Source organism: Mya arenaria, chromosome 2 (assembly GCF_026914265.1).
Source record: "Mya arenaria isolate MELC-2E11 chromosome 2, ASM2691426v1".
NCBI classification, from domain to species: Eukaryota; Metazoa; Mollusca; class Bivalvia; order Myida; family Myidae; genus Mya; species Mya arenaria.
The window spans coordinates 70,581,689-70,599,322 of NC_069123.1; the positions used below are offsets into that span (position 1 = coordinate 70,581,689).

The window sequence follows — 17,634 nt, forward strand, 5'->3', positions numbered from 1 at the left end:
TGCACGGAAGATCGACTAGTAACAGAAGCTTAAACAAGCATATCGTAGTCATTAGTATGGCCTCGTTTATCGTGACCCGCTGGTATTCGTGTGCCATAGGGATACGGTCGATTAGCAGGGCTACACTGATTGCTATATTTCATTATACTTAGCTGATAGTACGGTAGAGATCATATTAGTTACGAAGAATGAGTATTTGCAATCAACACCTCTACTGGAGCAAACTTCCATCTTCTCATTGCTACGCAACGCGCTGACCAGTAATGCTAGGTTCCTATATTGTGCTAGATTCCTAAATTCATAATGCTGAATATTCCACAGAAGGGGCTTATTACCTATCGGCTAACAAAATTGGGCAACACCCATGAACACCAAAGGAAACTTGGTATACATGTTGCAAGAGACAATACGCACATGTACAGCAAGGCCCATAACTCTGGCTTTAACAAGGATTAGCTATTCCCTGATCGACTGAACCAAAAATAATTTCGGTTAATAATTGTGTTATGTCCGTTGATCGACCGGGGAAAGACGCGTTGGGTCCTCTTACTTAACATGCATTGTTTAAGTATAAAAATATAGTAATTCTTTCGTATTTAGTATAATGAAATGGTATTCAATTGTTTCAAATTTGAACGAAAGACAACTTGATCACCATCTTTAATCTTAGTTATACTTTCAGTCCAAAGAGCGGATATATTAAAATACACTTGATCATTGATCTTTATTCTTGAAAAAAAAGAAAATTCACTTTCATAAATTTATAACAAAGTATTATCATGATAAAAGTATAATAATCAATGCAGTATTTGATGATCAATATTTCGTCAGCATTGTTGATACGTGTCATAACTGATGCCTGTATATCGCTTCTTCTCAAATTGTTGAATTGAAATAAAATACCAGCCGCAAGCAGAGCTACATGTATACTGAACCGTATGAAGTTTTGCTTAGTAGCATTCTTATGGAGGGGAATAGCGTACTTATGATACAGTAGTGTTTGGACTAAGCTGGGAGTTTTGTTTCTGTGATCTACATGACCTGATATCTGACGGTATACGTACCTATGCCGGGTACCCGTACGTAGCAGGCTTCCACCTACACTGTTTTGCTGTCGTATCTAATCAGCACCAGCATCAGCAGTCAGGCTACCTGTTACACATCTCTCGTGATAGAAATCGGCTCTGGGGGACTGTAATATTTATATTTTCGGAGATATTATTATTCATATCTGCTCGTTTCTAGTCAGTTTCGGATTTATTACACCTCTAGAGCATTTTTTTTTTGTATTTAATTATACAAATCATCTGTCAAATTGTGGCGGAAAGATATTTCTGCAGTGTAAAGTACGTGCATATGTCGTAAGTCGCATTGTAGCTGTATTATAGTAGAGGATTAATAAAAACCACACGAGAGGATACATCTAGAGTTTACTCAACTCACTATTTGTGGTACAATTTAAATAAGCGACATTATGTCTCAGGAAGATCAGGTAGTGTCTGTGAGGCTACGACGTTCCACCACGAGCACGCCATGGGGCTTCCGGATGCAGGGAGGCCACGAATATGGGGCCCCGCTCTTCATACAAACGGTAAGAACTTTCTGAGATATGAGACGGGTTTGGTAGGTGATAGCAACTATTTAAACACACATAACTGTCTGTTCGTTACAAATCTTTATCTTGGCAGTGCTTCCATTGGGACTATCTTTTATAATTGACTGCTGATAAGCTCTTTCTATGACAAGGGACGTGCGCGTTGATCACGGTATTGTAGAATTACCGCAAGAAATGTTTCACCAATAGTATGATAATGTACCGTTCCAAAATTGTCAGGGGTATACCTGTTATAATTGTGCTATCCATTTACGGAAGTCACAAATGCTTACAACATGTTTCAGGACCAGGGAACTATATATATTTGCGTCCTGGTCCAATGTCAGGTGTAAAGTGGTCTGACTATTGAATATATTGTTAAAACATGTAGGTTATATAAATATTTGTATTTCTTTTTGCCGAGCTATTGATGATCATATTTGCTTGAGAAACGTTGTATCGGTCTGTATATAGGTGGCATGGTAGTTGATAAATGTGAAAAATGAAACAGTTGACACATTAACAGGACCATGGTCATTTATCTTTTGTTAACTACTACTTGAGGCACTCAGCATGAGTACTCGCGAGTTGGGAGTAAGCCTTCCCGCCCCTCTAATGACAGAAACGACCCTTGACCTTGTATACATGACACAGATTTAATGATATAAGATTATATGGTTAAATGATTAACTGCATTGTGCACACTCTATCATTAATCAGTAGTGACACTTGTAAACAATGAACAATGCAGTAAAGTTGTTTATTTTACAATACATAGTTTTTGTTTTGAATCATCGTCTTAAACATACTTTTATATTTATGTGCGTATTTGATGCACGATGCTGGAGTGTGTTGACATGTTTTAAGTATTCATTCATGACAGTAGCTACAGTAGCTCATGCAAGTGCCTACTTGGCTTACGAACGGGTTAATTAAGGTTCTTTCAGTTTAATTGCTTCTTTCAAAAACACTTATGTTACAAGTGTTGTCGCACACTACTCCATTGTTGACTACTTCCAACCAAAATGCATGCCATTCAAGTCGAAGGCTATTTCAATGAATAGCTCAATGAGTTGCTCATTGCAGAATAATCATGAAATAATCTAAACATATCGTGTATTGTTTTTTTCCTTGTTTAAGTATTCATCTGGTTGGAATTCGGCATTTTATCTTCAGTTTTGAAATAATGAATAACAAAAAGCCAACTATTATTAGACAGTCCGTAGCCGTTAAAACCCTAACAGTTCTCGTTTTGTTCAATACTATTCAGGATAAATAATATATTTCATACGTAAATGATTAGTTTATATTTGGCCTAATTTCTTGTAATTGAACCCCATTTGAAGCGTATCTATAGCCAGCATTTAGCTTTAATGGGTTTGTTGTGTGAAAGAGGTAGATGTAAATGACTTGTCAAATATTCACTGTAGATATCAAATACCAAACTTTCGCCAGGAGCTTCGATTAACCGACAATATTAGATGACATTCGGAACTCCTCGGCCATTTTTTCAAAAACAACCTCGGATGTATATGGACGGTTTACATACTTAAAAAAGTGGTACGTTTAAGTCCGCTGCAAATAGATCGCGTAGTAATCTTATTTAGTAGTTAAAATTTATGACTTAACTCTTGGGAATCGTAATTATGTTTGCAATAATACACTTCACTGGCAATCAATTTAAACTGAGAGCAATGAATACAACTCTTAAACACTACATTTAATTAATGCTTTTATTCAAAAAAATACGGACTACTTCAACAGATGTACCGGCATACATCCGAGGTTGTTTTTGAAAAAAATGGCCGAGGAGCTCCGAATGTATTAGATGATCGTCTTTGCCCGAGTAAGCTGTTATATGTATCTATCGAAGTAGGCAGTCAAAAAGGCAACCTTATTTAATATATCATATTATATTTATAACTCTTTCTCCATCGCCAGTGTGGAAACATCTCTAAATATTATTTCGCCGTGCGTATTCTGGTGAATTACAAGATATGGTTGTCATGAAGTCGTTGCCCCTCTAATTAAAATGCTCGTATAAAAAAACAAGAAGAAAAGAAAACAAGAAGTAAAAATATGTACGAAACACGTGTTGTGTCACAATCACTTACTTCACAATTTCCATTTCATGTACACGAAATACTTATTAAAATTGTACATTAATTGAAAACAGTCAATTGATACCATACATGAATATTAACATAATAATTATGTGTCGTGTTTTGACTCCATTTGATTTCATTACGATAACGTACGTAGAGCTTGTAGTTTTTCTTATCGTACTCTAGCAGCTATAAGAAAGAAACGTCCGCTCTCTTTCAGCGTTTTTTAGTTATACTTTGATATATTTACAATAGAAAACCTCTAGTAAACCAGTTACCATAGAACTTAGAATAACGAATATGTGGCATTGGGATTCCTGACGTCGTTCGCGGCAAATGTTTCAAATGACATGCTACAATGTTGGTAATATTTATCGATATGGAATGACGTATTAAGGACAGACGGATGGAAGGACATGGCTTTAATTTAGTCCATATAAACAGCCGCTTAGAGCCCTTTTGACTCTTTACGTTAAGGGAACACACTGCATGTCTAATCTTAAAAACGTTCCCTTAACTCGCATTATTGTGGCTAGGCCTTAAATACAGTTATTTTGTCCAGCTCAAGTATGATTGTTATGTAAAGTAGGCATACACTTTTCAAAACATAAGGCACCTGTTTTGCAAACATATTGCAGCTCTTGTCGACATGAATTTCCTCAAGAGGTCTTTTATTATCTCAAGTGCAAAATGTAAGTGCTCAACGGGATCACGGAGGACTCAATAGGTCATGATTCGCAAATTTATCGTTTTTGTTATTTTATATCAGTGCTGATACTCCTCGCAGGTGTTGTGCATAATATCATGTTCATTTTTTTCACGCAAGTGATAGCAATATACACAATTATGATAATTTCATTTTTTTTTTACTTTTTCCACGAGAAGGGTCTTGAGTTCCTGTTCAGCTTTTAAGCTTCTGGTTTCTTTTTAAATATCGTGTTGAGAGACATTCGCGATTCATAAAAGTATATGAGCCGTGGAATAAAACTAGCAACTTTATCAAACCATTACATTAGGATAAAACGCCATGCTATACTAAACGCTTTTTATGTGTATTTTCTGTTCCAATTATCAAATTATACACCAATTTACCATTTACTCTGCGGGATGCGAGTTTGAAGCAGAGATAATGTACAGAGCCGGGATTTTAGAAACTATACCAGTAGAACAGATCCAGCCCTATTTCAAAATCGCACAAATACTTTGGAATCGATAGATGTTAATATCACGTAAAAATATTCAATGGTGACGTTATTTCTTTGAACGAAAAATGAAAGGCAGTAGCCAAGATACTCTTATTTCAGATATACGACCATCTGTGTAAACTGACCAAACACTATTAAAAATTTGAGATAGTATTTAAATAATCAATACGTTTGCCATATACATGTAGTAAATTACATGCAAGTTGCCACACTCAATGTTGTAGTAAATTACATGCAAGTTGCCACACTCAATGTTGTAGTGAATTACATGCAAGTTGCCACACTCAATGTTGTAGTAAATTACATGCAAGTTGCCACACTCAATGTTGTAGTGAATTACATGCAAGTTGCCACACTCAATGTTGTAGTGAATTACATGCAAGTTGCCACACTCAATGTTGTAGTGAATTACATGCAAGTTGCCACACTCAATGTTGTAGTGAATTACATGCAAGTTGCCACACTCAATATTGTAGTAAATTACATGCAAGTTGCCACACTCAATGTTGTAGTGAATTGCATGCAAGTTGCCACACTCAATGTTGTAGTAAATTACATGCAAGTTGCCACACTCAATGTTGTTTATACAAACTCCAGGTGAACCCAAAGAGCCTGTCCGCGCGACATGGGCTGAGGGTGGGGGACCGGCTGCTGGCCATTTGTAACACGGAGGCCCACCGCATGTCGCACGAGCAGGCCAAGATGGAGATAATCCGGGCGGGAAACGAGCTCGACCTCATCGTTCAGAGGTAAGTGTGCATCAATGGGTGTTCATCAAGAAATATGCTCGAGCATTCGGCAGTATCGACATTAATAAATATACGTACGTATACGTACTTTGATATTTAGTGACCGGATATATTGCTGATTCTACAAGCCATTCGCACAGTATCTAGTCAGCGTTGATCATTACAAATTCTTGCATGTTCACCAGTCAGGATTGCATCGTTGTTTAAGCAGTACTTATTCTTTCAAGTACAGAATACAACATTTGGCAATTGATAGATACGCAAATTAACGAGCTTCACACAGCAGCAACATACGACATACAATCATAAAAAGAAAATAAACAGCTTTTAATACATAATATCTTTTTACATTTTTATTTAGATTATGTAGGATTTATTTCATTACATATTTTACGTGTTTAATACTATCAAGCCTTTCCTGAATCGGCACGGAACCGTTTAAAGCTGCACTCTCACAGATATACCGTTTTTACAACTTTTTTTTATTTTTTGTCTTTGAAAGAGCAAACTTTTGTGTAAATATCTGCAAACTAATGATAAAAGATTGCTGACAAAAGATCAGAACGCAGATTTTCATATTTCCGTTCGAAAAATAATGTTTTATGGCGTTACTAACGGTTTTAGAAAAATGCATAAAACATCAATTTTTGAACTTAAATATAAAAATCTGCGATCCTATTTTTTGTCAGCAGTCTTATATACATGGTTTCCATGGATTTTTGCAAGAAATGGCTCGTTCCAAGACAAAAATTTAAAAAGTTGTCAAAACGTTCAATCTGTGAGAGTGCAGCTTTAATATCACTGAATAAAAGAACAAACAGAGGAAATGAAATGAAACTAACGAACTGTCCTTCAAACCACAGAACATTTCATCTGACCATTTGAAAGAGCATAAGGCGTCAAGCTTTCAGCAGATGCCACCTCCATCTGCCAAAACCTAAACAATAAAATCGGATATCTTCCAGAGGCTACCAGAGTCGCCTTTGATTGAATGGAAACACTGTTGCATAGCTTGATTTGTGGTATAATAACTCCTAACAGGAAATATAGCTAATGTACCGAGACGTGAATATTTTGACAAGCTGTCGAGATGTCTTTAGAATCTGTGAAATATTATCAAAACCCTTGAAAAAATAAAGCACCTCGTGCTTGGAATGGCGCCAATAGAAAGCTATAGTAAATTGTCTGGAAATAAAACAAACGGTTGTAACCTTGATTGTTTAAAGGGATTCGCTCATGTTTTGTAAATGCACTCTTTTTTTATTACGAAATTGAATTAGGCATATCACAAGGAGTGTTAAAACCAAGATACCAAAAGCTGGAACCCTTCAGCAAATGTTGACGATTTTCGCTAGAGGAACCGCTATTAGCGATTCGTTGTTGCTGATTGGTTGATTGACATTATCACGTTATGTTATCAATGTACTGTTTAAAGGTCAAAATATTCAATATAAAAGTATTGGTGGCCTTGTGGTAAAGGATTCTGTTTTCTACTTAAATTGACTTTACCGGCGTGGATTCGCATCCCACTTAAACCTAAATACCTTTTTATACTATAATTGTTTTTTCAGCAATTTCGAAATAGTAGAGTAAATTCATGATAAATTAAGTGTTATCAGATGCACAACCGGGATTTCTAATTCTTGGTCCAAAAACATGAGCGTTTCCCTTTAAGGTTTACTTCTACCTCTGTGGATCTGAAACTGAGCATGACGCTTAATTGATTGCATAGCTCCAAACCAGCAGTTAAGACTGCACGACACACCTGTGCCAAATGTATTCTCACTCCGCCATCTAAGACATTCATGTACATGAACACCAATAAGCTAGATAAATCAGATTTGTGTTTTGTTATTCAAAACACATTTTTTCATTCGTAAGAATGATATGAACACTTTTTCTCAATGAATTTCAGGAACAAACCGCCTGTCGTACATATGTAGTTTCTGTTCATTTTTTTCGTACAGGTATTGTTCGTTTGCAGCCCAAGGTTATGATAAAATAGACAGCTACGAGGTAGATTTGATGCCAAGTATTTTCCCTACAGTAACAATTATCGTCGATCTCCGAGAGATTTTCCAGGGAACATATGAAACAATATATGATTAATTACATCCGAGTGACGGGGTGTAAAAGATGCAGTGTAGATTGGACACAGACTATCGGCGGGCAACAATCGGTCGTCAATCTGATTGAACATGTGATAATATGAAATAACTGCTACAATGTATGCTTTTGCGAAACTATAAACATATACATATTTTACTGATGGTGTTTTCATAATTAGATTTCGACAGCATAATGATTATTATATATCAGAAAAGATCATTTGTCGAATAAAGTATTAATTCCATTTTTATATTTCAGTTCGAAAAGAAAAATGCAGAAAACATCAATTTTTTAACTTAAATCGAAAAATCTGTGACCATTTTTGTCAGCAGTCTTATATGAATGGTTACATGCATTTTGAATAAATTTGCTTGTTCCAAGCCAAAAAATAAAATAAAAAAATATTGTAAAACCGTTCAATCTGTGAGAGTGCAGCTTTAAGGTAACACTTTCCCCCAGATCTGTGCATGCCGCTTTTATATAAAAACAACATGCAGCACAACACAGTTTGGTGTTTAACAAAAATTGATTATACGTTTATAGTTTAACCTTAATATCCGCTGTCTGTGTTTGCATAATTTCAGTCATGATCGAAAACAATACAGGTTGTATCTAATATTTGCGGTGAATGGTTCCGCATATATCGGTAAGGTATTATTCCATTAGTAGTCAGAATCTCGCTTCAATGCACCTGGTAACATGTGTCTCCTACTTGCAGGAGGCCCGGCCAGCCCCAGGATATCCCAGACGCGGGCAGAATCCACAGACAGCAGAACAAACACGAGGCCACAGAAGAGTCGACACAGTACCGCGGATACACCAATCCTAACGTCCAGTCCCGCTCATTTAAAATCCTGCAGGAGTCACTAGGTTATTCTGAGGCAAACGAAGAAGGTATTATTCTTCCCACGGGCGGTACCCCTGGGGAGTCCATTGTCCGTAGGGCCTATAACGAGGGAAAACACAGACTAGAAGAGCTATCAGAGATAAATCCAAGGAATTTTACAAACGAGGGAGAGTCTCCATATAGGTACAGCGATGCAATGATTCGTGATGATGATGCTTCTCGTCTTAGAAGCTCCGGTGCTCAGCCAGAGCGAAGACGTCGTCGCAGACGTGAGAAGCCAGACCCGGCGGATAACGTAGCCTCAGAAAAGCAGTTTGTAGGAGTGACCGGCAGCCATAAGGTGGCGCCTGTCGACATCGCAATGAGTTCCGTCCTTTCCCCTGCCGCAGGCCAGCAGCAATACCTCGAACAAGCGAAGTCACACTATCAAAGAGAACCGGAAGTTATGCCGCAAATGCCTGTTGTTCATCAGTCACAACCACAGCGACCCGTTTCTCATCAAAGTCAGTCCAATCAGAGACCACTTAAACTTATCAACTACAATTTTGAGGAGCAGTACGGGCATCAGCAAAATAAACAAAAGGCTGTTGTCTCGCCACAAAAATCAAATGATTTTATTCCATCGACGAAAACGGTTTCGTCTGTCGCAGCAGATCTCGATTTAAAGCATTCAGGGGATGTATATGGCCAAGGGCACGCATCAGCAGGTCAGCCCCCTGTCACATCTCATTTGGATGTTGTTTCAAACGAAAAGAAGATGGGAGACCCAGGAAACCATATGCATGTACATGAGGATCAGGGAAAAGCAAATCCTCCTGTGGCTGGTTATAAGAGTTCTACAGCCACGGTTATGTCGCCACCCACGATGGTGGTTGTGCAGAATGCACCGAAGGCTGCACCTGAAACTCCTCCTATAGCGATCATGAAAAGTCAACAGATGGCTGTTATCGAAAAATCCCCAATGACGGAAGTTGAAAATCCTCCAGTGACAGTCATAAAAAGTGAACAGATGGCTGTTGTAGAAAAGTCGCCAATGACAGTCGCTGTTAATCCTCCAATTGCAGTTGTTCAAGTCCCAAATACAGCTATTTTAGAAAAAGTGCCACCAGCAGCTGTTGATTTAACAGATGGCGCTCAGTCTTCCAAACCTAAAGGTAACGAAACAAATAACTCTGTATCTGCAGAGGAAAATGCTTCTTCTATTTCTGAACCAACACGGGAGACCAGTCCTTTGGAAGCCATAGAGGAGTCTATGAGCTTGGAACAAAAGAGTTCTCCGAAAGATGCAGCTGTAAAGGCACTAGATTCGGTTTCTCAAAAGATAGACTTACATGCATCAGGTGAGTCTATCACAAAGGTAGTGGGGGAAGAGGAAATTACACTAACAACAGAGGAGTCAGTGACAAAGGAAGAGAAATGTGCTCCTGCCGAAGACGTGTCAGTAGAGGATAATGCAAAAACGATAGAGGAATCTATGAGTAAGGAAGAGAAGATCGCCCCTAAAGATGTGGCTGTCAAGGCTGTAGAGGAAGTTTCAAAGAGAATAGTGGCACAGGCAACAGAGGAGGCTGTTGCCCAGGTATCAAAATTAGCGGCCGAACAAATTGAGGTAAAGGCGGATGATGATAGTAAGGTTTCGGTGGAAACAGAACCTAACAATACCAAAGAAATATCGACGTCTGAAGTAACGTCGGGTGGAGAAGTTAAAGCTACAACAGATGTCATTTCAGACACTCAAGCAGAAAATGAGTCAAATGCTGGGAGCCAGCTAGCAATGACCGAAGCTCCATTAGAAACAACTATTGAAGCTACCGAAAACAAATCAGAAAGTATCCAGATTGAACAGTCTGATGACGTGAATGCAGCAATAGGTGAAACTGAATCGGTCGTAAATATTTCGGTTGATGAGGAAATTGCCGCTCCAATGCAAGAAACAACAGATGAGACACACACTTTTTCGATTGACTTTAACTCGGATGCAGACATTGAATTACAAAACGAGGAAGTATCATTCTCTATTTCCACAGATGCGGATGTTAGCTCTGATATGCAAGAAAGTGTTAACATCAGTTCAACCGAAAACGGAGATGCAAACACTGAGGCTGCCATATCTATCAATTTCGACACTGATGTCACAGATGCAGGTGTTGAAACGGTTGAAATCGAAGCAACAGAAGAAAATGCACCAGAGAAGAATGCTAAAGATGAGAAATCGTCGCCCAATAAACTTCCAGAACAGAAGACCCCAGAATCAAAAACATCAAAACCAGAAAGAGCAAAATTTGTCGACAGCCAAGGAGGAGTGGCAGCTAGATTGGCAAAATTCAAGAAATAATTTGACGGTCCACTTATTAAAAATCATTTTTTTCAGAAGCATTAAAGTTCATATGGTTAGACCAAGGAAGTCTGTTTGTTGAAAAATTGAAATTCATCTGAGTTTTCGGAATATAGATTTGTGTCGCAGATGCTAAACGGAATGTGTTCTTATAACATTTTTTCAACGAAATTTAGCGCTATCTTTATTGAGTCAAAGAAATATGTGATTTATCAAAATTTAAAATATATACTATTTTGAATTGCTGCCTGCAGACAATGTATGCGGTTATGACGTTTGTGAACAAGGAATGCTGTGTGACTTTATATACAAGTGACATCAGTATGATTAGAGTTCTTTTCCAGGAGCCCCTTGTCCGTCACGGGCGTAAATTTCCTCCCCTGATTTCCCTCGTTATAGACATCCTTTGAGAAAATGATGACATTTTCATTTTACCGCCATTCCATGAATGCAGTCTTTCCATATGTTTAATTTACTTTTCTCGTCTTTAGATTTTTGTATTTATGCATTTTGAAAAAAAAACATTTTATTTGAAGTGTTGGGTAAACCAGGGTGACATTACTAAGTTTCTTTAAATTGAAAATAATTTTGATTGCATTCTAATTTCTTTAATGCATGTATTTTTTTATTTGAGTATGCCGCGACTGTGTGATATTTTTTGAATGATTTTGGTTTGTTTTTGTTTTACCAGGTAACTAGATTTGGTGGACGAGATATAGAATGTAAGTGCCAAAGTCTCTGAAAGAAGAAACGCGGAAAGTGGTGGCTGTTACTCTTCCATGTGAGCAGGACATGAACAAACTGGAGAATGCCTTTAGGTGTGAAGTGTGCTGTGTCGTTCGTTTACTTATGTTATGATCGTACTCATCGGTTGCTAACACCTTTCTAATGTTGCTCGATGCATACATCCCCACACTTCTTATTCATAAATAGCCTACTGTCTGGAGCCGTACGAAAATGGGCCAACGGATGTCCCGCCGAATGAATGGTTTCCCTTTGTACACTGCGTCACGATGACTTATAGGGCAGAAATAGTCCGGTGACGGGTACTTGTCTGTATGAACGCCAGATGTGACTCTAGCACGTCTGCGGTTATATGTTCCTGGGTGTGATTATTCTGAGAAAGTTACGGATCTAAGCATAGTTTTTACCTCTTTGTACAAACCATTTAAACGTATTTATTCCAAATTTAACTGCGTAACCAGAACATTTTTAATGACATCAATGGGCAGTATTGATATAGTATATAGGTGTTTATTAATGCATTAGCTGTTCCGTCAATATTTACCACTGTGTTTCCATTAATGTGTTTCGTTTATCAAATTTATTGATACATTGTGTTAAGTATTGTAGACCAAACTTTTCGTTAATTACAGTTTATTGTTTAAAAAATTTCAAACATAGAAATCTGTACACTTTTTGTGGATATTAACGATCGAGAACATGAAAGTCTAACTTAAACGTTTCCATTCAGTTGTAAGACGTTTAGAGAACCATGACAGCGCAATCTGTGAACAGTTGTGATTACTCTTGTACTGTTTACATATTTATGTAAAATCACACATCTTAGACAATAATATTTGGCTTGAATGTTTTTGATATTTATTTTATACCAGTGCAATTCCGTTATGGGGTATTTTTCGAATTGTTTTCTTGCACCTCTGTCATTTTTCAATCATAAACTAATCACAGAAAAGACAAAGTTAAAAAAAAACACACACCTTTACATTTCGTGTTTTTATTTGTCAAAAAGAATTTACCACTGTCTTTATATTTCCTAGATTGTGTGTTAAAGTATGTGTTTAATATTTAGCCTCTGTCCCATATCAACCTGATTTGCTATTGCATTCAAACCAAAAGTATGCCTATACTTGAATTTGCAATGTCAAGAATGGTTTTGTGGTACAAAGAAATGCTATTTATATAATTAGCAGTGTTCTCGGTTGATATTGTACATAATAATGTATGTGTGTATGTATGTAATAACACAAGTCATTCCCAAGGTAACCTATTCCAGAAAGTATGATGTGTGCCAGATGCTTGTGTCTGTGATTAGAGCTTCGCGTCATTACTGCGTTCATTGCTGTGGGGATTTAAGTGGCTCGTCACTAATTATTTATTTGATGTAAATACTTTATCATTGACGATTTGATTTCACTTAATGATGAATATACAAGTGTTGTTTTTTTCTGTTATTGTTTTACAGAGACTCTAAAAACACAATATAAACTAGACTTCTGCATGTCTGTTCACCGATGTCTTTTGTAACACAGATGGTCAGTTTTGCAGGCACGCTTGCATATTGATAGATTTTTTTCGAATTAATTCGAGTAAGAAGTTGTTAGTTGCGATCTAATAGTGTAGCACTGCTAGGGTATACACACAGTTTGCTGCATGTATGTGGGTACGAGGAAAGAGCAGTAATAGATAATTAGCAACACACTGAAATGATAAATGAGCTAACGGCAAACGAATCTGTATCACATCGCCCCGGATATATAATTATGGATATGACATAAAGTATATTGCGCAGGCAAGGTTGAAACAATTGTTTATAAATAAAGATACATGCATACATACTTTTCATGGCTGTTAATCAATGAATTTTGTATTAAGTGTATTATATGCATACGCCTACACGCAGAAATACTTATGACTACAAACTGCTTGCTTTCTCATATAAAGTAACTGGCTCATAGTTTGTAATATGCACATAATGTGATGTTAATGTTCGCACTTAAAGTACGTGGTGCCAACGTTTGCACTTAGTAGTAAATTACGGTAGACTAGATGTATACTATTATTATGATTTAATATGTTCCGTTTGTACGACGATGACTTTCCTCTTATCACTATATATCAATGTGGGTACCCTTTATGTACAACAATAAGGGAATGTTGTTCAATTTGTTATTCCCTAATTTATTTCATTTGTATTTTGACGTGATTGAAATAAATACAAAAAATCAAGCTCTTACTCGTGATGTTCCTTATTCAGAAGTGCTAGAACCAACTGAAACGATTGGCATAGTCGGCTATTACGTAGTCGGGCTTATAAGCACTGGCTGACCTTGCACGTGCGTACGTTTGAGAGCGTTTTTCCTGTCAAGAATGTGGCGTCCCAACCCTGCTTGTATGTGCGGATTAAGACATGTGGCAGAAAATGACAACTCGTATTGGCAGCCAGAATATGAAAACATAGATTACGCCCCTTTACAGCTAAAACTATACAATCAGTAGAAATAGAGGAAAACCGAATCATTTGTAAAAGCGTCTCGGATGAACCACGCCTTTGAACCGGTTTATGTGGGGCGCAAGGCCAAAAAAATGGCCAATATAAGCGACTCTGATACACCCTTGAAACCACCTGAAAGGATTCGAATCTTGGAAACTCGTGACAATTTTCAAATACTACATCATCAAGAGGCTTTCGTGCTAATGAGTTAATACAATAAGTATAATCACTTAAATCAGCCTTTACAGTGTGTTTTCATATCTTAGTATCACATATATATATATTCAAGTACATGTGTCACGTTGAAGAGGTAGATAACCATACCAAACATTTAGAATAATTGTTCAGTTTATATTAAGCGTGATTACGAAAAGACAAAAGCAGATAAGGAGTTATGGATTGATCCATTAGATAGCGTTGTCGTTGAAACTCCAAAATTAAGTTTAAATTCTAACTGATATGTGCTTTATGTTTTACTATCAAACTTTCGAAGATACATCTACAAGGCTGGTTTGCAGGTACTAATTACATGCACGTTTAACGTCTCACTACAGCGATCGTCGTTTGAACCATCTAGGGTTTCAATCGAATTTTCTGTGGACGGTATTGGATTGTCAGACACCCGATCATGGTCGGATCCAATTAACGCCAAATAAGCTTTTTATGTAAATACTTAAAAGCCTTTAAATGTGTTAACTAATGCATAATTGATCACCGTTGATAAACTGATTAACGCAAATGTTATTAAGAACACACTTTAAACCAACATTAGAAATATTGGTGAGGAACACAGACGGCAGTCGATCACTTTTATGAGCCAAGTAAGTTTTTAAACTATTTATCGTTCAATTAATGCTTCTGAAACACTGCCTCTTGAAAGTTATAAAACAAGTGCAGTTTTTATTTTCTATTAATTTAAGCCATAGATACAATATTTACTTTCTTTCAGTGGCATGTTTGCTACTGACGGGTAAATGCCATTGAGTTTACTTTTCGAGTACACAACTCCATGATGAATTACAGTCGATCTTGTAGAAGTGGTATTGATCTAAAACTTTAATTCTTACTTTAGGCAAACATTTCAATGTCATACAATCGGAATAAATGGCTTTAAGGTAGTTGTTTTATGTAAATCGGAATGATAAGTGATCGAACAGATAAATTTCCAATGCTTTTATTGCATGTTGTATGGCACAAAGAAAATCGAACAGAATGAATGTGATATAATGAATATGCAATTCAAACCACTAAAGTTTGATTTCTTTGAAAGTGGGTGTAATTCTTGATTTATTTGGAGCTATTCTTTTCTGGTTTACTTGTATCATACAGCAAGGTAATTGAACTTGTTATCGCATTTGCATATATATTAAAGTCCTACTCATATAAGGCATATCTCGGTAATCCCGAGCAACGCATTTACATATGGCTATACTTCACTTTAAATTGGAATGTGTTTGAAAAAGCATCTATTTTATTTCATTGTTTGTTATAACACAAGAAGATAATTGTCAAAATTATTGAACAAGTAAACTTGAAAAGGTGTTGCATTAATTTCATAGACTGCTTAACAATTTCCTTCTACCTACAGACGTCAAAGTATGCAACTTGATTGATGACTGGAAGCAGCGACAGCAGCAGCACCAATTACAAAAGCAGCACCAATAATGGCGTTCTCCTATCTGGGCCCCGAGTCGCCGCGACCCCTGTCGGTTATTTCGGAGGGATTCCAAAACCGGTTCCGTATCCCGGCGTACCCGGAATGGCAGGGTTACAGCTTTGGTTCACGGTACGACGAGGACATGTATACACTGGTGGACAAGTATCTTGGGCTTGAGACCACGGACAGGGTCTGCTACATCGGCGACCCTAAGGGCAGCCTTGCAGAGGGGATCATAAACAGGTATATAAGCTTGAACTTGTAATGAAAGATATGCAGTTCCTCATTTTAATGTACCTAGTTATTATTGATGCCTTAAAAACAGTTGTGTTTCCAAAAGGTATCTTTTCAGTGTACTTCACATTTTTGAGTTTTAAACGTTTAATGCTTGCGACTGCGTCTACAGACAAAGTATCTGTGTAACTATAGTTAATAATTACACAGAAATGATTATTGTCATAAAGTTGCATTGATAAATCGAACTGTTAGTTATTCCCGTTTCAAATAAGGCGGCGATCAATTTGTTAATGACAATAATGTGTTGTCTAGGAAATTATAAACAATTTTGCCAAGAAATACGCAAATGTAGTGTCATTAGCAAAATTCTTTTAAACAATAAAACAGTATGTTAATTTTGATGATTTAAATCCATGTTCAGGTTTTGCTTGCTGGAGCCTGTGATGAACGTGATCCCCGGCCATTACAGTTACGTGGAGACAGAATCGAATAAAATGCTGCCCATCCGCGTCGCAAATGTCGGTTCTGAAGAGTACTTCCGATTGCAGGCCAAGGAGAAGCCAGAAACACGCATTGTGTTTGACAAGATTGTCATTAAGGACGCTCTCCGTTACTTCGAGAACCCTGTAGAAATGTACTGCAACATCATGAAATGTCTCAGTAAAGACGGCAAAATGCTAATTATTCACAGAGCAAGTTCCATCAACACACTTCCGGTATTCATGAATGCTAAACGGCGATTGGAGGACAATGAAATTCCCTATTCTGACGTCATCAAAGACTTGAAGGCATTGGATTTTGATGTCCAATGGGAAATCGAGAACCTGAACCTAACAATTTCAAAGAAACAGTGGTACTCAATGCTCGAATCGAAGTTTCCGCCGCAAATGGAAATCATGAGCGACTTTGAAGTCCGGTCAGGGATCCGTGAACTTACAGAAGGGATCATGAAGTATGAAGGGGACTTGGTGGAGGTCAATGACAGACTTCTATTTATAGTAGTATCCAATCCCGCGCAGCGCAAACGCGGGTTCCCAAGTATTAAGCGCTACAATGCAGATGAGATGGTGCCTTTCCCAAATGCGAAGGACTTGAATTATTCCATGGAGATTTCTCCTGACTTAAACGACTTTGTGCAAGACAAACTAAAGAAAATGGCAAAGGAACGCCAGCAGACTAGCGGGATAGTGTTTGGATAGGCCAACGAGCGGAGGTCTTTGTCCGTCCATTATAAACAGTATTCACCACATGTATGTCTGTGCAGATGGAAATTGTGTGTTAAATGTTGTAATGCAATAATCTTAAGGTTAACATTTAGAACCTGCAGTATACATTTAATGATTGTGTAATGAGTCATTCAATGACAAATTTAAAATCGACCGTTTATTGTTAACAGTATTCGAGCTTGAATAATAAAATATCAAGAAATCAATTAGTCAATAACAATCTCAGTAACATTTCCATTAACATTGACCAAATTTGACCACAGAAGGTTACATTAAAGTAAACATAAGTTTATAATATATTGGCATATATCACAATGTAATGAAAATGGAACTAC

General features: G+C 37.3%; 2 protein-coding genes across 4 annotated transcripts; both read left to right on the forward strand.

The window, feature by feature from the left end:
* The first annotated feature begins 1,474 nt into the window (after positions 1-1,474).
* LOC128216890 (protein SON-like) lies at positions 1,475-10,944 on the forward strand. Its single transcript, XM_052923594.1, has 3 exons — positions 1,475-1,591; positions 5,502-5,653; positions 8,481-10,944. Exons 1-3 carry the CDS (start codon positions 1,475-1,477, stop codon positions 10,942-10,944), a joined length of 2,733 nt encoding a protein of 910 aa, XP_052779554.1.
* A 3,796-nt stretch (positions 10,945-14,740) lies between these two features.
* On the forward strand, positions 14,741-17,588 carry LOC128208741 (uncharacterized). 3 transcript variants are annotated; one of them, XM_052912291.1, is made up of 3 exons: positions 14,741-15,000; positions 15,768-16,079; positions 16,495-17,588. In XM_052912291.1, the coding sequence occupies exons 2-3, from the start codon at positions 15,844-15,846 to the stop codon at positions 17,270-17,272; spliced, it is 1,014 nt and encodes a 337-aa protein (XP_052768251.1). In that variant the 5' UTR covers positions 14,741-15,000; positions 15,768-15,843; the 3' UTR covers positions 17,273-17,588. The 3 variants fall into 3 exon arrangements, with proteins under 3 accessions (XP_052768251.1, XP_052768257.1, XP_052768266.1); XM_052912297.1 differs by lacking the exon at positions 14,741-15,000 and adding an exon at positions 15,060-15,512; XM_052912306.1 differs by lacking the exon at positions 14,741-15,000 and having other exon boundaries at positions 15,582-16,079.
* Positions 17,589-17,634: the final 46 nt, after the last annotated feature.